The sequence below is a fragment of the Medicago sativa genome, chromosome 3 (genome assembly GCF_051527215.1).
Source record: "Medicago sativa cultivar Bolivia chromosome 3, Bolivia_mono, whole genome shotgun sequence".
NCBI lineage: Eukaryota > Viridiplantae > Streptophyta > Magnoliopsida > Fabales > Fabaceae > Medicago > Medicago sativa.
In genome coordinates, this window is record NC_140751.1 from 4,974,900 (window position 1) to 4,997,812 (window position 22,913).

Genomic DNA, 22,913 nt, shown 5'->3' on the forward strand with positions numbered 1-22,913 from the left:
TATCAAATGTCAAGTGTGTCATATAGAAATGGCTAGCTGTACTTTTTAGGGTCGTTCTTACTCGTTACCAACGCTATTAGCTGAATAACAAAGTAACTCTTGAATCCTTCCGAATGAATTTATGCAACAGGATGCACTATTGTCCATAGCAGCTACCAGCTACTATTATATAGATTTTAGTGTTGTGGTCTGATTGTTTTAATACTCCTTGAATTATCCTATCAGAAATCACTTTTCTCACTTGCCTTTTCTCTTTATTAAGATCAAATCTCATACATCCGAGAAAATGAGACAGCTTGATTGAGCTAGTCATCAAGAACTGCAGGCTGGTATAGACAGTTTCATTGTATGGAATGTCAAAAATGTTTTCCTGGAGACAGATAATCATCATGTTGCCAGTGTTGCAAGCAACATGACTGAAACAGTCCTGGCAGGTGAGTCTAAGGTTCTTGGTTCTGTTTCTAATCACAATACCAAAGTTCCTGAAACAGTCCTTTGCAGGCGAGTGTGTCTGCTTACTTGTTGCATGTCATTAGTATAATTCGTATTATGCCGACTGTCAAATCTTCAATTATCTGCAAGCGTTAAGACTTAAGGCATCATTTTTCTAATCTTCCAGTTTTCGTATCTTCCATTTTTCTAAATTATAGTAAAGTAGCTTTGAAATTTTCATGAATCATTTCCTATAGCTGGATACAGTATCGACCACAGCAGCTACAAGCTACAAAATTTGTGATTTTTAATACACTGAAACCCACAAAGTAAAGGGTAGCGATTGCTTGTTTTGGTTAAAATGAGATCCATGCAAGTGCTAGACATGATTTTAATCATGGGAGATTTGAATGATTGGATTGAGTTAAATATATGACAGCAAATGTGATTGATTGATGGAGTTGAATGTTGATTCTCTAATGGTTGTCAATGGGAAGATCTTTGGTTGAAAAGATTCCCCGTATGATAGATTTGGAGTGGGAAGTTGTTGTTAAGCACTCATATCGTGAAGAAAACCGGCGTTTCGATGCTTTAGAGAACTATGGGTGCTTTTTGTCAGGTGATAATGGTTTCTTTGATTCTTGTCTGTCGCAATTTGGCCCCTTGCTCATAGCTGATGTAATGGGATTATCTATCTCTCGTTTAATTTCCATGCAGTTTTTTTTTTTTTCGGGCGAAAACCCTCTCAATCATAAAAAAAATCTACCGTTTAAATTTTTTCAAAACAATTTTACAATTTAGCTTCTTACCAACACTTAAATTTAACTAAACACTTCTAAATCAACACCCAAAAGTAGGAGTGAGAATATCGATTGACCGACACAAGTCTACGGCCTAGTCCAAGTCAGGTTTAAGTTAGGCCAGATTTCTTTTTGAAATAGAGAACATTTAGGTTCTTAGAAACATATTTAATTAAAAAGTTCGAGACTACTAGCCATTTAAAAGACTTTTAGGACTACCACATCAAATTTTAGTATTGAGTTCCCTTAAGGACGAATGTTTGAAAGAACTTGCTTTCAATTTTTTTATAAAACAATTATCCTCCTGATTGACCCTTTTTGGGCCCCTTTTTTAGAAACTGAAGGGTTAACACAAAAAAAAGATATGAATAATTTTATTTATTACTATTATTATTTCATTAGGTTTTCTCCAATGAATTAAATTATAAATTTTCTAACCTTTTTTTTTTTAATTTAAGTTTATTAAGGTATGTTAATTTTTTCGCATATTTAACTCTATTATCATAACCTATGATTAGAATATAATATAATATATATGGTCAAATTCTCTAAAATGTCATGTTAAATATTAAAACAAATCTAATATTATTGATTTGTTGACACGTTAGTCTTTTTTTTTAGAGGGATGATTTATTTAATTATTTAATGATAATATTTGATTGATATCCTCGAAAAAAAAGATAATATTTGTTTGAATATTTTTTTTTGATAGAAATATATAGAATATAGAGGAGAACACCTGTCTCAAAAGTTTACAACAATCACAACCAAAACAAGACTCGTTAGGGGACTAAGCCATCAACTATGATAACTAGAAGCAAAGGGAACATAGTTTGCTTTTAGCCACAAAAAAGAAAGCGACTTAATCTTGTCCAATAGCTGAAGACTAGAACATTATGTATTTGAAAATCATGTTATTTCTTTCTTTTTAAATTTCCAAGCACAAGAGAACCAAATTAAATGCATAAAGGAGCGTCGTGCTTTAGGACCAGCTGCTAAGTTTTCAAATTGAACAAATCGATCTAATATGTCAGTCGGGGCAGCTACAGAAATACCAAACCAATTACGAACCAGCTGCCAAAGGGAACCAAAATAACTGCAATCTAAGAACAAATAAGAAGTCATTTTCGGGTTGCCACAACCACCAGCACACAATCCAGAATCATTATGAATAATACCTCGAGCAATTAAATTTTCTTTAGTTGCCAATCTATTTCGAAAGAGTCGCCACATAAACATCAAAACCTTCAAAGGAACATGTTTATGCCATAAAAGATTTGGGTCCATAATAACATCAGCAGAGACATGACTAGTAAGAAGACTGTACACACTACGAACTGTGTAACCATCAGCTGGATCCAATTGTCATAGCCACTGATCCTCTTTGTCACCCTGCAAAGACACATTTTAAAGTAACTAATTAAAATTCTTAGCACAAATTAAGCTTTTAAACAAACTAATAGGTTAGGCCAAAACCTTTTTTAAAATGAAAGGCCAAACTTGAAATAAAGCTTTTGATAAACTAATAAACCATGCTTATAGTAGGAGCAAGAATATGTTAAACTAATAAACCATGCTAGGTTATTCTACAATTTTCCTTCAAAAAAAGGTTATTCTACAATTTAAAATTTTACAAACACTTAAATTTGACTGAAACACTTCGAAATCAATACGCAAAAGTAGGAGCAAGAATATGTTAAATTGATCGACATGAGTCTATGTTCTAGCCTGCGTACGGTTAACATACTTATTTTTAGATACACAAGACATGGTTTTTTTTTTGTTACATGAGGAAAAAAAAGTCAAAAATGAAGAAAGAAAGCTGAAAATAAAGACTAGACATGACAACAAAACCCGCCCCCGTCCTAAATTTAACGGGAAAAAGATGATTTAACTGGGTGCAGGTGCGGGTGTAGGGGGAAATTTGAATTTTTAGTACTGGAGCGGGGATGCTTACACCCGCCCCGCCTCGCACCCGTTTTTTGAAATTTACTTTATTAAACTTTATAATCTTATTTCCATAAGCACCAACCAATTTTAATATATTATTACTCTTTAGAAACATATTTATTATAATTATTTTTCTCTTTTGAAAAAAGTTTAATAGATATTTAATTATTAATATAATTATTGTTTTTTGTTGTTATGAAAAAAATGAAAAAATATGCATTTTCAAATATTTTATAAAAAATAGAGTTTTCGCGGACGGGGGTAGGGGCGGGGCCGGGAAACCCATCCCCATTGTAGACGGGGTTGGGTGTTCAATTTTTACCCCCGATATGGTTTGGGGACGGGGACGGGGATGCTCAAACCCACCCCCGATCCGCCCCATTGCCATGTCTAATAAAGACTAAGCACGAGAGTTGGTTTTCTAAGAAGCATATTTACCAAAATCTATTAAGTAAATAAAATAAAATAAAATAAGTAAAACATATTAAAAAAAATTATCTTACATTCTCATTCCCTCTAATGTTAAAATCTACGCTTTACTCCCTTAATATTTTTTTATATTTTTTTTAATAGTATAACAATGAAAATTTAACGCACACATAACGATGAAAAAAAGTGCAGATCCATTTTATTATAATCAAAATTTGAATCATATTTTTCTCTACGTTTGATATACAATATCATTAACATATAGTTTCAAAATTATTATAAACAATGAGTTATGGGAGGGAGTTTAATTTACTTTAAATATTAAATTGAAATTTAATTTTATTCATCCATTGACTCATTAGTTTATTTAATTATCGATATTATTTATTTAACAATCTTGTATCCAAAGTGGCATAGGTTCAAATACGATGCTATAAAAAATCCATAGCCACAAAAAGGAAATTAAAGCAAAGAACCATTACGCATATAACTCCCCTCTTTTGCTTCTTTCTCATCAATCGCCATCTGTGCTATTTACGGATACATAGATCATATGACGCTAGGTAGTGAGGGTTGTGACAAGCAAAACAACACTCTTTATTCTCCAGTCTTCCCTAAGAGGCAACAATTAACTGGAACCCTAACATCAGCGTCACTTCACATGCGGTCGCTGCCCACTCTTCCTTTTGAACTCATTGAAGAAATCCTATGTAGGTTACCCGTTAAGCTCCTCCTTCAGCTCCGATGTGCCAGCAAGTCATGGAATTATCTAATCTCTAATACGAAATTTCATAAGAAGCACCTTAGTCTTTCAGCCACACACAACGTCCACTGGGTAAACTACTCGTATAAATTAGTTCTTAAGTCTTTCCCACTTGACTCTGTCTTCACCAACGTCATCACCACCGACACTGAAAAACTCAGGTTTTCTGTTTACCATTGTGGTTACTTAGTTGGCTCATGCAATGGCATCCTCTGTCTTGCTGTCTATTATGCAGAATCAGTTCTGGTTCAGTTTCGACTGTGGAACCCTTCCATTCGAAAATTCAAGGAATTGCCCCCTCACAAAAATTCAAGAGAGCCGCTACCTTTTACGGAAATGATAAATGGCTTCGGATATGATCCTGTTAATGACAATTACAAGGTTGTGTCTGCCTTACGCGTATATGAATATATCAGTGGTAATATTGTTGAAGAAGAAGAAGTGAAGGTTCATACTTTGGGTACCAATTCATGGAAAAGCATTCCAGTGTTCCCTTTTGTTGTTGTCCCAATTCAGAAATCTGGGCAATGTGTGAGTGGCACGATTAATTGGTTGGCTTCTATAGATACTAACAAAAGTCAATGTTTTATTCTTTCTTTTGATTTGGGGAACGAGTCTTACCAAAAGGTTTTGTTGCTTAGTGATATTGGTAAGGTCGATGCTTGTACTTTGTACTTGAGTGTTCTCAGGGATTGCTTGATCATGTTTTCTGGTGATGATGTTTGGATAATGAAGGAATATGGAAATAAGGAATCTTGGACAAAATTGTTCGCTATTTCTCACAGGCCAACCTTTATGAAGGCAATATATATTTTTAAGGATGAACAAGTGCTCCTCAAGTGTATAAACGGTTGGAGATGCGATTATATATTTTACAATTCTAGGGATGGTACTTCAAAGTGTATTAGATTTGAAAACACCCCAGGAATCTGCGTTGAAAGTTTAATATCGACTTGTTCTTAATGTGTATGTAGATGAGGTGCTAGGTCACTTAAGCATTAGATCTAACTAGAACCTTCGCCTGGTTACTTCATGAATATTTGTTAACCAATGGTCATTTGAATCTGCAACTTGAGAAATTGCAATAGTTTTCAATTATATCTTTGATTGCGTTTTTTGTACTCTCATCATGAATTTCATTTTATATAGTTCACAATCATGCATTCCTTTAGATTTTTTGAGGCTAGATTTTCTAACATTAGAAATAGGACATGGATGTTATGTCAGGTCATTAATATGTTTGTTGAAATGTCTGCTTTGAGCTACAAGAATTTCATAATGTTTGCTTCAAATCTTTAATAATACATTACGAATTTATCAAATCAAATGTTATCATGTCCCTGCTTCATTGTGAAGGTTAAAAGAGCGAAAGAATCACTTGAACTTCATGTATATCGGTACATTCTTTTTGAATGCGTTAGTTTTGAAACTTTTTCTACATAAATTTTGCTATCCTTGCACATAAGAATATGTTTTGAACCTTAAGTGTTGGAGAGGTTTCAAATGTTGGAGTGTTAATATTGGTTCCAAGATTTCCATGTTATTGTTAAAATATTGATATTGACCTATGTATTTAAGATATTTCATATTGTAAATAGAACTTTTGTTGTTTTTAAAGACTTTCCTCAATATATGTACTGTTCTAATCCTTAGCAATTCGGTATCAAGAAAGTCAAGTCTTATTAAGATCATCAAGAGAAGTAGTAAAGAACTCCAAATAAATAAGAAATTTGAAGTGGTTGTGCTATTCAGTTTTATAGTTGAAGCTACAATCCATATAGGAAAGAAACTGGAAATAGCCAAGCCATGTATTAACGTCAAAGCATGATTCAAATTTTACTGAGGGCATATTCACCAGTTCCGACAAATTTTACTGATACACTACTTTTCCACTACCTAATAGAACTTTTTCATATAATATATTAAGTTTGTGGTATTAGAGAAACTCTGCCCAAGAATCTTCACTCTTCCTTGTCCTTAGTTTTTCAAACTTTCAATAAGGTTTCCGCTGTCCAATAGTTGTATTGGCCTGTGTTGCAAAATTGATCTTTCAAGATTTGTATCCGAGTAGAATTTTCTACTGCTGGCAACACTCGAGTGAACCATAACGGAGTGAAGTAAATCTTAGAAAACAAGATTCTTGGTTAAGTGACTGTCCAATCTTCTACTTTCTTTCAAGTACTTGGTATAACATTGCAGTGTATTTTTTGGTGTGTAGATGATTCACTTGGTAGCTATGTGCTATAGATTATTGGGTCCGTATTAAAAAGAATTTGTAAAAACAATGAATGATGTTTATAAGATTCCCGTGTTGTGTTTGTTAAATTTCTTCCGTGAAGAGCAGCTTTTGGTTTGGAAGTAAAACTATTTTGCGGTGAAAGTATAGGTTAGAACGGTGCATTTTGCAGTGTTGGAATGGTGCTTGAAATATAAGATACATGTCCTGTTTATTTTAATTGCGTAGTTTTATTTTCCTTCTATGTTATTGTTTTCTTTTTCATTGAGGTTCTGACATGTAGAATATGAAACCTCTGTTAATTGATGATGATTAAGATATGTAGTTTTGATTATTTTGTGTAACATGATTTGTGTTCATTCCATGCTATCATTTTACTCTGATGAGGTGCTATGGATTGATAAGTCACGTTAATGGCATTGATGTGGTTATGTTTGTACATAATTGTCGGTTTCCATGTAGTCTCAATTCCAGTTGCATTGCGGTTTCGACAACAACAAAAACCGTCATGTTATGACTAAAATCACCGTAGCATACCTTTATTTAACACCCTAATGATTGTTCTATTGAGACTAATCGCACGCTGGTCACAAGCGCTATGGTAAGACACCGACAAAATTACCTCACACGCTTCACCTCACAGTCCACGATGAAAATGTGTAGCTGTAATTTTAAGGGTTGCCTGCCAATTTTGGATCATTGAATATGATTCTCACTTGGTACTTGATTCTATATATTTTTTTTACAACAAACTTGGTACTTGGTTTCCTTAGAGTTGTGCATTCCAAATTTGGATCATTGATTATGATACTCACTTGGTTATCAAATGTCTGGCTGTAGAGTGTGTCATAAAGAAATGGCTAGCTGTATTTTTAAGGGTTGTTCTTACTTGTTATCAACCCTGTTAGCTTCATAACAAAGTAACTCTTGAATCATTCTTAATGAATTTATGTCACAGGATGCAATATTGTCCATAGCAGCTACAAGCTACTATTATATATATAAAAAAACTACTATTATATATAATAAAAAAAAACTACTATTATATAATAAAAACTACCTATTTACCACCAACCTTTTACTCAATGCTTTGTTACAAATTTAGGACATTTAATCCATTGTTTGACATCTACAAAGTAAGGGTCTGATTGCTTGCGTTTGAAAAAAATATTATAATAGAAAAGTAAGTCTTATCCACAAAAAAGGCAAAACAACAAAGGAGTTTGTTTTAGTGATTTTCAATTGATAAGTATAGACCTATCTTGATCCCAAAATCTCCTGATGCTGACTCAATTGATAAGTATAGACCTATTGCTCTTGCAAACTTCAAATTCAAGATTCTTTCTAAAATTCTTGCAGATAGACTTGCTTCAATTCTTCCTAATATCATTTCCAAAGAACAAAGAGGCTTTATAAAGGGAAGAAATATCAAGGATTGCATTGCCATCACATCAGAAGCCATCAATCTTCTTGACAAGAAATGCTTTGGAGGCAACCTGGCTTTAAAGATTGATATTTCAAAGGCCTTTGATACCTTAATGTGGGATTTTCTTCTAAAAGTATTGAACTGTTTTGGTTTCAACTCAACTTTCTGTCATTGGATTCATGTCATCTTACAATCAGCAAAAGTCTCAATTTCAATTAATGGTTCTCAACATGGTTTCTTTAACTGCAATAGAGGTGTCAGGCAGGGAGACCCTCTATCTCCCCTCCTTGTTGACGAGGGAAAAATTTCTCTTATTAATGGAACTAGAGAAGTATTTGTCCCTTCACATTGCTTTTATGTTGATGATCTCATGGTCTTTTGCAAAGGGAAGAATTCCAGTTTGATTTCCCTCAAAGAGTTATTCACAAAGTATGCTACTTGCTTAGGGCAAATTGTTAACATCAACAAATCATCTATATATGCTGGGGGCATCAGTGATAGAGATTAGACTCAATAGTCAACATGTTGGGATTTAATATTGGAGCACTTCCTTTCAACTATCTTGGAGCTCCAATCTTCAAGGGCAAACCAAAAGTGATTCATTTTCAACCAATTGCAGATAAGATAAAGTCAAAACTGGCTTCATGGAAAGCTTCTTTACTTTCTATGGCAGGAAGAGTACAAATGGTAAAATCAGTGATTAATAATATGCTCCTTCATACTATGGCAGTCTACTCTTGGCCTATTTCCTTGCTCAAAGAGATTGAAAGATGGATAAAGAACTTTATATGGAGTGGGGACACAGATAAAAGGAAACTAGTTACTGTTGCTTGGAAGAAAGTTTGTTCTGTGTAATATCCCGTTCGTCAGCTAATGGAAGTTTTATCTGTTAAATGTGTCAGAGGACTAAGATTCATGGAAAGTGAGTATGACGAAAATGTTAAGTACGAGGGAAGCTAATATTAGGTGATATCAGTCAAGTATGGACTTATGTATCAGAGCCAGGTAAACGCGACTAATGCGAAGGGTATTTTGGGTAATTGCTCGCAAGGGAGTATATAAGTGTTTTGGGGCCAAAATTATTCATTTTCCACTTCTCTTTCTCTCTCTAGGTTTTGAGAGAAAGAATTCTCTCCTCCTTCTCTCTAAGATGGCGCCACCCTTCCCTCTCCAATCAATCCTAGGCTTTCCAAATCATGCAAGAGGTGATCAAACAAGAATCATAGAAGCTTCAAGGACAAGAAACAACAAAGAGAAAGGATTGAACAAGGATTCTTGGCCTAGGGTTTGATCTTGGAAAAGCTTGGAACTTGAGGAATCACAAGGATTATGTTAGGTGAGTTCTTAGATAGAACCCTCCCTTGGGATTATGTGTTTATTTTGCAAGAAAACATGAATTATGTTAAGATTAGAAAATATTAGAATTTTATCCCCTTGCCTTGATCTTGCTTTGTACATGTTAATATGGCTATGAAAGATGTTTTAGAATGTATATATATGTTGCTGGATGTTTTGGTGCATTGCAGGAACCTTTAGGATGAGTTTTGGGTCAAAAATAGCAAAATTTGTACCACAGACCCGAAGAACCACGCTAATAGCGAAATTCTTCAGCAAGGGCTACGCCCCAGCTGCGCTAATAGCGTGGCTCTCTGGATGGGCCAGCATGCTTTGGCCTGTTGGTCCATTCTAGGGCCCGTGGTGCGTTCCGATGCTTTTCTTTCATCGTTTTATAACTTTGTAACCCCAAAACAACATCTAATCAATGCACATAACATCAAGCAACCTCGAATCAAGAATCATGGTGATCTTAACATGTACATCAAGAAAGGCACAAGAGAGTTTAAGCTGATTTATTCGGGTAGTGAGCATTAAGGAAGGGAAGAACTAGAGCCTCGACATAGTAGTCGAGAACTAGCAAGTTTAGCATGAAATCCCTAAGTATGTTAAGTATAGGAATGAACCTAAGTAAGTAAGACGCGAAGCGTAATCTCTTCGCATATGATCATGTATGATTAGTTAGCACATTAAGCCATGGATTGATTAGTTAATCTCTCCACTAAGAATAAGAATGTATAAGTTTACCGCCAACCGGATCGACTCAAGGGTCCGAGGTAATAAGCAAGCATGTATGAATATGTTTATGAATATGTACGACAAGACTGTGAATTAATAAGTAGGTGGCATGTCTCTTGCTATCCACATCAGGGGGATACAAGAGGTTCTCGATCTAAGGGGAACGATTCAAGCCGTAAGGGACCCGCATGTCACTGAAATTAACAAGACGTAGGTGTTCGTGTCTCTTGTTATCCACGCTAGGGGGATACGGGAGGTTCTCGACCTAAGGGGAACGGTTTAAGCCGCAAGGGACCCGCACGACACCGAGGGAGTCCGATGTACGTACATCGGTCATGTATGGGATTGATCTCGGGGTTACTCCACCCGGGACTATCCGTAAAATGAACCAAGATAATAATTGTTTGTTCAACGCTAACCTAATGAATGAACTTATGCACGACTATGTATGTTATGTTTATGATTATGTTCATGAGTATGTAAGAGTGATTACAAGTATGATTAAGTTATGAGCAAGGGCATTAGATGCCATAAGACATGTGCAAGTTATGTAGAGAACAAGTAAAGTATGTTATGCCGATGACGATCTTAGGTTTCCCCTATTCGTCCGGTTTAGACTCGTGCCATGATTACGTATGTTTAGGCCTTGATATGTAGAGCGTATCTTTGGCAATGCGGTTTTAGGTTCCCCTCGACCGCCATGACACGTATAGGAAGTGAAGCCTATAACACGTTAAGATAAGAGTATGACGGCTCTAGTATGCACTACCGTCTAAGCATGCAAGTCCCCACACACGTATAATCAACCGTCAGGTTGTAGAGTAGACACGTGGTGACCGTAGGTTTCCCTTGAGGTTGCCTATAGCCTAGGATTAGGTGGAACTCACTGAGACATTATGTCTCATCCCAATCCTTATTTGTTTCAGATAAGCAGGACGCTATGCAAGCTTGAAGTCGGATGAATGTTTCAGCAAGTGTGCGTTCGTGTCGCTGCAGGATGCTTTGGATATTGAAGGATGAAAACATATATATGTATAGTTGTGATGTTATGTGTTTTATGTACGAACGCAATTTGTTGTATAAATATTCATTCGTGTGTAATTTATGTTGTAAAATTTTAATGTATCCAGTACTAATATTAACACACGTGCTAGACTTTCTAGATACGTCTGGTATGGGTGTTACAATTGGTATCAGAGCAGGTCGATTCAGACCGTGCCTTGGGTCATTAAATTACAACTAAGGTAGTGGGACCATTGGGTTCCGGGTAAATGTTCTATTTGTCATTGTTAGTTGAGCCTGATCAACTCAATTTAACATTCGACGATTAGGACAGATGCCTGAGAGCTGAATAGGACCCTGGAGGAATGAAGTATGTGATGAAGATGCACTGGAAAGTGTGAACTCAGAAGTAAGAACTCAGATAAGTATTAGTAAGAGTTTGATCGTGCCAAAAGGTGGCCGGTGAACTAACCAAGCACAAGAGTGAATCCTCCGGGAATGTAAGGCATGTTAAGAAGGAATGTTCCAACAGTGTTGGGTAAGATGTTAATGATATTTCGTGTACCCGTAAGTGAAGAAGTTGGATATATGTATCTAACCAGGACCGAAAGTTTCGGTAAGAATTGTTGTGGAACGGAATTATGATATTCTGGAATGCAGTACAAGGATACAAGATAGTGAGAAGTCGACATATGTTGACGGAGTTAGCAGGCTCTCAGGAATAACAACATGTGAATGAAGTTAAGGTTTTATGTGGAAGTTATGTTAAGTGCTATGAGGAACAAGACATTAGTTTCTAACGTGCCTTGAATTGAACCGAATGATGTTAATGCTTGCCATGCAAAGGTTATAAAATTGCTTTAAGAGATTGGAAGGAATGATATGCATTGGGATACTTGAGGAAATAAGATTTTTATGTAAAATATGATTTTTGGAAAACTGTGCTGAAGAAACCACGCCAATAGCGAAAATTTCGCTAATAGCGAAATTACTCCAGAGGATTTCGCTAATAGCGAACCTGGAGCGAAAATTTTCAGTTTTTCCAAAAACTGTCATTTCGTCTCTAGGGCTTCAGTAGCTATTGGGGGTTGTTTTCACAATCTTTTATGTAACCAATACTCTCTATAACATCAAGTATCGAATGCACATCACCTCCTATGATTTCTAAGGAAGAAAATGCATGGACAAGTATTAACGGAATCAATCCGGTTTAAGGTAGTATTGGAAGTTAATGTGTCAAGAACAAGCCAAGATCAAGAGTATAAAAGTTCCGGCATTTAGAAGAAAAGTCACCGGTGTTTATGCATGAGTTAGTAAGTAAGAAATTAAGCGGTACAAAGTTATGAGAAATCACAAGATTCACGGATTATGTGGAAATATGACGTATCTCTCGAACCTATGTTTTGCTTAATAGACTTGCTAAGGCTCGATACGATGTTGAATTATAAAGTTTAAATAATTTTAGAAAGATTTATGCGTATGGGTGATTGAAGTTGACGTTTTGAAAATTCACGAGATTTTTCTAGGAACCAGGTTGCTTCGACACTCGTAGAGCGGGCTAGACTTATTAGAGTCTAGGTTTGATGGCGCGTATGTGTTATCAACTCGTTCTATGATTTTAGAGCAACGGACGGGGCCTAAACTCGATATATTTATAAAATAGAAAATCATCAACGTCAATGACCTGTGCGCTAGTTAACGAAGTTTCTTTAAAAGAAAAATTAATGAGCAAGCATTGGTATGATTAAGCAAAATATAGTTGGCGAGAATGCGAAGGTACAAGGAGTAGATATTTAAGAAAGTCATGTTCAAGTGCTAAATGGGTTAGTTAATGGAATTTGAGTTACTCGAAACAGGTTCAAATATGATATGTATGGTAAATGCAACCAGCAAGAACATAAGGTTTACCCCCAAGTCAAGTATTATGAGCATAAGATAAGTTATCATGAGTTTTATTCTTACAAGGCAGTGGTTAGGACAGGTGTGAGGTTATGTCGTTGTTTGCAACATGGAAGATCTTGAGAATAGTTCTAGAAGTAAGTATTCTAGTGGTAAGCAAGAATTGAAGTCTCAATTGCTCTAACGGGTTAGAGTATTAGTTTAAGCCAACCGGTGGGAATCAGAGTAGCGCCATGGAAGTTAATCATTAAACACGAAACATGGGAATTTTAGTATGTATGAAGCTTTTTGAAGAATATTCGGTTAGTAAGGCAAGTTTAGCAGATGCATCATAAGACAAACGAGGAGTTCTCAATGTAATAAGTAAGTATGGATGTTTATATAAGATAGCATTGGCTAAGGTAAAAGTTTCAAATATGTGCCATCACCTAAGTAAGATGATAATGGGAAGTATGTAAGGTTCAGAAGGTTACACTTTGTGACTCAAGTAAAGAATCAAAGCATCAAGAATGATAACCGGGTTCCGGAAAAAGGTATTAACGCTCAAGCGATAACTAAATGAGATAATGTGGAGAATCAAGTTTAGTGTTCGGAAGAAGAGGAATAAGTTTATGTTAAGAGGTCCAAGGATTTCCTGTGGATATGTAAGCGGTATGGCAAGTATGTATATCGGTTAAACAAGGGAAGAATTTATCTTCGAAGTTAAGCATGTTATCATAAGAGAGAAGCAACTTTCGAGTGTTGTGTAAAGAGATTCATACTCATGTTTGCAATACTTGTTGGGTGAAAACGATACTTGTTAGGATACGTCAAGCCATGATTTTATAACCTTTAAGACTAAGATTGGTATTATGGAACTTGGGAACGATGTTTTTATCTAAACTTATGAAATTATACATTTTTGAAACTGATGAGATACGTCGTAAGTGAACTCACTTAAGACGTACAAACTTCAGGACCAACTCGTCGTGGACAAGTTTTGGACGAGTTGTAAAATCTTTTTCCAAAATATCGAAACTCGTCCGGTGGTTCTGAGGTTCCTTATACAATCAGTTTTGGAAATGATAAAATCTTTTTAGTTATGTATAAATTCGTTCCAAGAACCCGAATACCAAAGTTTAAGAAAAAAAAAATTTTTCTTTAAGGAAGATTTTAGAACACGTATCGTTATCATTTAACAAGAGATGGCACTTGAAAGTATGTACATGTTATGGAAACGACAATGTTTATATGAAGCCAATATCATGTAGGATACACGGAAGTGTATTAAGAGTGTACGATGTATGTGCAAGTGGATGTGCTAATAAGTTTCAAGAGCATGTGAACCACGATGTTAATTAATAGATTATCAGATGAAGTGGTGAGTTGATTTCACTTTTTCATGTCAAGCTATATAAGTTACCCCTCAGTACGGGTGATAAGATGCAATAAGATCGAAGATTTCCTAAGACTCAGGAAGAGATAAGTGATCCGTGGAATTGTTTATATGAGTAATATAAGTAAAAAGCATGTGCCTCAAGGTACAGTAAGATTATGTATTCATGATAAGATGTAGGTATGAAATATGTTTTAAAGTTACAAGTAAGCGCTGCAGGGCAAACCTGGTTTCCATAGGATTCCAGTTAAAAGGCAAATCCTGAGTGTTCATGTTTATGGTAATATATTTTTACAAGAATGTTTATGTTAAGCGGGTAAGATATATTCTGAAACAATGAGTTTATGTTAGCATGGAATGTCCCAAGTCATGGTGTACTAAGATAACATCAAAGTTTAAGTGATATTAAGATCAAGAAAGCTATATACTTACGTATATGAATCAAGAAACAAGACGGAACACAAGTCATGATGAACTTCTTGGAAATGTTTGAATGGAAAATGTTTGGCTCAGACCATAGATGGTAAATTTTTGTCATGATAAGTGGTAGTGATCTCTAAATTTCGAGGACGAAATTTTTTTTAAGGGGGGTAGAATGTAATATCCCGTTCGTCAGCTAATGGAAGTTTTATCTGTTAAATGTGTCAGAGGACTAAGATTCATGGAAAGTGAGTATGACGAAAATGTTAAGTACGAGGGAAGCTAATATTAGGTGATATCAGTCAAGTATGGACTTATGTATCAGAGCCAGGTAAACGCGACTAATGCGAAGGGTATTTTGGGTAATTGCTCGCAAGGGAGTATATAAGTGTTTTGGGGCCAAAATTATTCATTTTCCACTTCTCTTTCTCTCTCTAGGTTTTGAGAGAAAGAATTCTCTCCTCCTTCTCTCTAAGATGGCGCCACCCTTCCCTCTCCAATCAATCCTAGGCTTTCCAAATCATGCAAGAGGTGATCAAACAAGAATCATAGAAGCTTCAAGGACAAGAAACAACAAAGAGAAAGGATTGAACAAGGATTCTTGGCCTAGGGTTTGATCTTGGAAAAGCTTGGAACTTGAGGAATCACAAGGATTATGTTAGGTGAGTTCTTAGATAGAACCCTCCCTTGGGATTATGTGTTTATTTTGCAAGAAAACATGAATTATGTTAAGATTAGAAAATATTAGAATTTTATCCCCTTGCCTTGATCTTGCTTTGTACATGTTAATATGGCTATGAAAGATGTTTTAGAATGTATATATATGTTGCTGGATGTTTTGGTGCATTGCAGGAACCTTTAGGATGAGTTTTGGGTCAAAAATAGCAAAATTTGTACCACAGACCCGAAGAACCACGCTATTAGCGAAATATACGCTAATAGCGAAATTCTTCAGCAAGGGCTACGCCCCAGCTGCGCTAATAGCGTGGCTCTCTGGATGGGCCAGCATGCTTTGGCCTGTTGGTCCATTCTAGGGCCCGTGGTGCGTTCCGATGCTTTTCTTTCATCGTTTTATAACTTTGTAACCCCAAAACAACATCTAATCAATGCACATAACATCAAGCAACCTCGAATCAAGAATCATGGTGATCTTAACATGTACATCAAGAAAGGAACAAGAGAGTTTAAGCCGATTTATTCGGGTAGTGAGCATTAAGGAAGGGAAGAACTAGAGCCTCGACATAGTAGTCGAGAACTAGCAAGTTTAGCATGAAATCCCTAAGTATGTTAAGTATAGGAATGAACCTAAGTAAGTAAGACGCGAAGCGTAATCTCTTCGCATATGATCATGTATGATTAGTTAGCACATTAAGCCATGGATTGATTAGTTAATCTCTCCACTAAGAATAAGAATGTATAAGTTTACCGCCAACCGGATCGACTCAAGGGTCCGAGGTAATAAGCAAGCATGTATGAATATGTTTATGAATATGTACGACAAGACTGTGAATTAATAAGTAGGTGGCATGTCTCTTGCTATCCACATCAGGGGGATACAAGAGGTTCTCGATCTAAGGGGAACGATTCAAGCCGTAAGGGACCCGCATGTCACTGAAATTAACAAGACGTAGGTGTTCGTGTCTCTTGTTATCCACGCTAGGGGGATACGGGAGGTTCTCGACCTAAGGGGAACGGTTTAAGCCGCAAGGGACCCGCACGACACCGAGGGAGTCCGATGTACGTACATCGGTCATGTATGGGATTGATCTCGGGGTTACTCCACCCGGGACTATCCGTAAAATGAACCAAGATAATAATTGTTTGTTCAACGCTAACCTAATGAATGAACTTATGCACGACTATGTATGTTATGTTTATGATTATGTTCATGAGTATGTAAGAGTGATTACAAGTATGATTAAGTTATGAGCAAGGGCATTAGATGCCATAAGACATGTGCAAGTTATGTAGAGAACAAGTAAAGTATGTTATGCCGATGACGATCTTAGGTTTCCCCTATTCGTCCGGTTTAGACTCGTGCCATGATTACGTATGTTTAGGCCTTGATATGTAGAGCGTATCTTTGGCAATGCGGTTTTAGGTTCCCCTCGACCGCCATGACACGTATAGGAAGTGAAGCCTATAACACGTTAAGATAAGAGTATGACGGCTCTAGTATGCACTACCGTCTAAGCATGCAAGTCCCCACACACGTATAATCAACCGTCAGGTTGTAGAGTAGACACGTGGTGACCGTAGGTTTCCCTTGAGGTTGCCTATAGCCTAGGATTAGGTGGAACTCACTGAGACATTATGTCTCATCCCAATCCTTATTTGTTTCAGATAAGCAGGACGCTATGCAAGCTTGAAGTCGGATGAATGTTTCAGCAAGTGTGCGTTCGTGTCGCTGCAGGATGCTTTGGATATTGAAGGATGAAAACATATATATGTATAGTTGTGATGTTATGTGTTTTATGTACGAACGCAATTTGTTGTATAAATATTCATTCGTGTGTAATTTATGTTGTAAAATTTTAATGTATCCAGTACTAATATTAACACACGTGCTAGACTTTCTAGATACGTCTGGTATGGGTGTTACATTCTGACTTTAATGAGGGTGGCTTGGGCATCAAGTCTTTAATTTGTCTCAGTGAAGCTACCAGTTTAAAGTGTTGTTGGGATATGATTCACTCAAACGAGCAGTGGGCAACTCTAATCAGAAGTAGAGTACTTAGAGAGAAATCTTGTATTTCTTATCACATCTACTCATCAATCTGGAGTAGTATAAAAGGAGAGTATCAGGTCATTATGAATAATTCTGCTTGGCTTTTAGGTGATGGCAAAATGATAAATTTCTGGTTTGATAATTGGTGTGGTGTTCAAATTGCTGAGCATCTCCAGATCCCAATCAGCTTAGCACTGGTTTGTCCTTGAATCATCTTACTTGCTGGTGTAATCTTCCTACCTTTCTCCAAAGGTCTTTTATAGATAACAAGATAGGATGGCCTTTGTTTAGGTTTGTTCCTTCTTAAGGATGTTTTGGTTTGGTCCCCCTCCTTCCTTTGATGTTTTTAGATCTTTTCTCTTTTTATATATATTTTGGGTGGTAGTAGCATCATGCTACTCCACTTTTGGCATAATAAAAAAAAAATCTAACACATATTTCACAAAATTTCTTTTTGTAATCTTAAACAAATGGTCTCACTTTAGGAATCAGAAATCACTTTTCTCACTTGTCCTTTGTGTTTTTTTGTTTTATTTTTATTGGTCTGATTGTTTTAATATTCCTTGAATTATCGTATCTACGAACTTTACAAAGATTATTATAATAACATTTTTTATTAATAAAAATATATGAAATTATATGCACCAAACCCTTTAATAGAAATTTCTCAAACAAAAAAAAACCCTTAATAGAACTCTAATACATCATTTATGTAACAAACCCCTAGAAGAATTGCAACTACTAACTTCTCTCAAAGATCTTTTATCAAAAAAAAAAAAAAATCTTCTCTCAAATATCTATTAAACTCTGAAACAGTGGCCGCTTCGAATTTTTGCAATGTTGAGTTTGAATGTTCATCGACATCAGTCGTACTTTATGATATTTTTCGTCAACTTTCTTGAATATTTATTTATACTAATACAAATAGGAATAGAGAACTTTTGTGATGTTAGTGTCTTTGCTCTAAAATCAAGATAGTAGAAGGAAACATAAAATCTCTCTCTAAAAACATTAATCTCTGACCTCTCTCTAGATTTCCAACGTCGCCCTCCTCCCTCCCAATCCAACCTATATCCGGTGTGATGTAGATGCAATCGTTGAGTGGTGCGACGCTTGCCTTTGGCCATCCGCATCACTCAGCCACCCGTTTCATCCGGCGGTCGTTTTTTTAAATAATCTGTGGATGGTTTGTGCTGGTGTTGGTTTGTGGCGTTCTATGGTGGTTCGTGGAGGTTTTGGGGGTAGTTCGTGATGGTGTTGGTGATGTTTTTTGTGGTGCTTCTTGTCCGTGGTGGCAATGCTGGTTGGTTTATGATGGTAGATCTGAATCTTGATATGGATCCAAGTTTCAATGGTTCAGTGTGCCACATCATCTAAATTACACAGTCAGCATGTCACCTCATCAATTTTTTCCGGTCAGATGACATCAGGGTCCGAAACCAAAGAATTTATATTACAGGGTTTGAATTCAATATTTTTTTTTGGAACATGGTGAGTTAGATGCATTTATTAACCCAAAAAACAAAACATATAAATGCATCAAGGTTACAAAATCGTTCATATTATAAGGGGTGAACATATAACAAAACAAAAAAATAAAATTGGATCAAGGTTATAAAAATCGCTCATATTACAAGGGGTAAACATATATTAACCCAATAATAAATGAGTATCTTTAACTTTTTATTCTCAATAGAAAAAATAAATACCTATGCAAAAAATAAAGAATAATGAAATGAAAAAAATAACTAAACATAAGAAAAATAATACCGAGAGGGGAATAGTAAAAAATAAATATCGGTAGGGATGATCAAGGTTTGGAGGATGAAGATAATGTAATTTTTTTTTTTAAAATGTAACTTTCTTAAAATAATTGTTAATCTATACATAAAAACAATTGAAAAGAATAAATGAAAAAGAATTATAACAACCAAGTCAGCGTGTTACGTCATCAAAATTACACAATCAGCGTGTCATCTCAACAATTTTGTCCAGTAATATTACATTATAGTCCATAACCAAATGATCATCATATTACAGGGTTGGAATCCGAATTATATTTTTTTTTATCATGGTGAGGCAGATGCATGTTTTAATCAAAAAAAATAATAATTTTGGATAAAGGATATATAAAAGTCGCTCATATTACAAGGGGGTAAAGATTTATTAACCCAATAATAAATGAGTATCTTTCATTTTTTATTCTCGGTAGAAAAAATAAATACCCATACAAAAATAAAGAATAATGAGATGAAAAAATAACTTAATCATTAGAAAAATAATACTGAGATGGGAATAGTCAAAACGAATATTATAATTATAAAGTAGGAAAAAAAACCCTAATAAATAAAAATACTTGAAAAGTGTTTGGAAAAAAGAAGGAAAGATAAAAGAATAATAATTTTTTATGTAATAAATACTAAAATACTACAGAATAAAACACAAAAAAGTGTGAGAATGAGATAAGTGGTTAGTTTCAATGGAAACAAAAATTGGTTACATATACATAGAGAAAATATAGGAAGTCATTCCATGAAAATATAGGAATTTAGTGAAATAAATCATCTTTAAATAAATTTAGGAAGAAATAAACACAAACAAATAAAATATTTGGATGATAAAGTGAAAGTAGATATGACTTATTTGTTGAGATGTTTATGCTAGACAGTAAAATTAATTTTGTAAAAATAAACAAAAATGTTAATAGAGAAGTGAACACGTGCATAAACAATTGTCATAATTCATTGGGTTACCTAAAAAATAAAAAGGCTTAAATGCATTAGTGGCCCCTTAACTTTTAAAAAGTTGCGATTTTAGCCCCCTAATTCACAAGAGGTAATTCTATTGCATTACATAGATCCCGTGTGAGACAAAAGTACATAAATATAATAACTTATTTTAGTAAATGTAAATTAAATATATGAATTGGTTTTTATAGATTAAAAAAATGATTTTAACATTCAATAATTTGAAGATTATTTTTAGAGACTTTATGGAAAAAAAACCAATTTTATGTTTATTTATCGTAATAACAATCACTTCTTTGAAAAAACAATTTAATTTGTTTGAATCCAACTATATAAAATAAATTTATCGTTACGAAATTACTTTCATCATTTGATACTTATTTTTCCCTCAAAAAAAAAAATCATTTGATACTTATTTTCTCACCCAAAAAACATATAATTTTTTTTGACAAAAAAAAAAACATATTTTTTAAAAAGTTACTCTTTAAAAAAATTTCATTTGTATCTGTTTTAAAAAAAAAAATTAGATCTTAGTTTTTCTTTTAAAATATAACAAACAGATACAATGCTATTTTTTAAAATGTTTTAACAAACTAGCTAATGATCTTGTTTGTTACGCATTAGAATAAAATTGATTTTGACATTCAACAATTTAGATATTTTTTACATTTTATAAAAAAACAGAATCTTTTTCTTGTGAGTTTATCGTAATAAAAGCAATTTTTATAATAGGGATTTAGTTTGTTTAATTCAATTTTTAAAAAGGAATATTTTGTTACAAATACACTTCAATGTTTTGACATTATTTTTTCTTTCCTTTAGATAGGATTTTTTGTTACCAAAGACACAAACACATAGAAATATGTTGAGGTGTCACATGATTAGATGAGACAAAATTGTATTTTCGTTGATCATTAACTTTCATAAACAGAGAATAAAAGAAAGATAATTGATTGATAATATTGATGATTAGAAAATTTAAAATTAAAATGAGTAGTTCGATGAGACATTTATGCTACATAAATATTAAAAATTAATTGAAACTTAAATAAAATATTTAGTTGATAAGATCAAATTAATATATGAACCAATATCTAAGTACGAACATTTCTGTCTCTAAACTAAATGTTCTCGCCTCTCTCTACAAAACAACCAAACACCACCGCCACATCTCTCCGACCGAAATCCAAATCCTACTTATCGAAATGTAGATCTTGAAGGACAATGGTACGCTCGCCGTTTCTAAGGGTGTACCACTAGGGGACTGTCGTCCCTTTCGCCGTAGTTGGTTTCTCTTACCTTTCCTCCTCCGGTGGCCGGTATTTCGCTTTAGATCTCCTTATATGTCCGTCGTTCTGCCATATGTTCGCCATTCTGCCATTGTTTGGGTCTGCAAGATGTTTGCTGGTTTGATTTTTTCTAGGTCTATCATCTGATTCTCCTCTCGCAAGGGTCCTGGTGGGTGTTCATGCTGGTCGACGGTGGTGGTTGTGATCAGGTGATTGTTTGTTTCGGGCTTGGGTCACTGTGTTTGATGGTGGTGACAGCCTCCCTCATGTGGCTATGTGTGTTGCTCGCAGGTTGTTTTTTTTTTTACGGTGGTTGTAGGTTGTTCATCGGCGAGCTTTTATGACCGTGGATCTCCCACGGTTTGTTTTTTTGTTTATGTCGTTTTGTTATTTTTTACTCACGTTTGTTACTAATTTTTTCTTTTAGAGGATCTAAAGTCCAATCTATAACATTATTTTTTGTTCACGTTTGTTACTAATTTTTTTTTAGAAGATTTAAAGTCCAATCTTTAACATTATTTTTTGCTCACGTTTGTTACATTTATTTTAATATTCAAATTAAATTTGTTCTTATCTATTTGTTACATGTGTTATTTGTATTTAAAATTAAGGGGTATTTTTGGAAAGAAAAGTCCCACTCAAAAGTGTTGAAAGGGGTAGTTTTCTTTATATATAGTATAGATATAGATAAATATTTGTGACTTTCAAATGTAAAAAACTCAACAAACCATATTTATATTTTCATATTGACCACAATAATATAACAAATATAATAAAAATTCTTATGTTTTTTAATAACATCAAGTCACCAACAATATAATATCATTATAAAAAAAATATATTTAAGGGTATAATTGGAATAACAAAAAAATCTGTCCAAAAGAGCCGAAACATGTTATTTTCTTTATTATATAGTATATAGTATAGATATAGTATAAGCACTCTTGACGGAACTTTATGCTATATTCAATTTGGGATTACAACTTGTTATGATCTCGGCTGGGGATGGGAATAGGCCAGGTCAGCCTACAGGGGCCTACAGCCTAGCCTACGACATGCCAGACTAGGTCAGGCTTTTTTCTTAAATAGAGAAGGCCTAGGCTTTTTTAGAAGCCTATTTAGCTTAAAATGTCTGGCCGCAGTTCATTCAAAAAAACTCTTAGGCCTATTAGGCCGACCTATTTAAGTAAATATGAATAATATTATTTATTATCATATTATATTTTGTACTTTGAATTAAAATAAAAATTTGTTAACTTTTTCAATAATTTAAGCTTATTAGTATACATTAATTTTTTTGCATATTTAAATGTTTATTATAAACTAGAATTGAAAACTGATACA

The 22,913-nt window shown here is 34.6% G+C and overlaps 1 protein-coding gene and 2 long non-coding RNA genes across 3 annotated transcripts; all 3 read left to right on the plus strand.

Annotated features, from left to right (window-relative positions):
• The first annotated feature begins 4,164 nt into the window (after positions 1-4,164).
• Positions 4,165-5,337, plus strand: LOC146935109 (F-box/kelch-repeat protein At3g23880-like). The gene has a single exon (XM_085757594.1). It carries the CDS (start codon positions 4,165-4,167, stop codon positions 5,335-5,337), a length of 1,173 nt encoding a protein of 390 aa, XP_085613720.1.
• A 3,595-nt stretch (positions 5,338-8,932) lies between these two features.
• On the plus strand, positions 8,933-11,157 carry LOC146935110 (uncharacterized). The gene is made up of 3 exons (XR_015033073.1): positions 8,933-9,041; positions 9,149-9,372; positions 11,036-11,157. It is a non-coding gene; the product is annotated as an uncharacterized LOC146935110 (long non-coding RNA).
• Positions 11,158-15,009: 3,852 nt separating this feature from the next.
• LOC146935111 (uncharacterized) lies at positions 15,010-17,270 on the plus strand. Its single transcript, XR_015033074.1, has 3 exons — positions 15,010-15,136; positions 15,244-15,467; positions 17,149-17,270. It is a non-coding gene; the product is annotated as an uncharacterized LOC146935111 (long non-coding RNA).
• The last annotated feature ends 5,643 nt before the right edge of the window (positions 17,271-22,913 follow it).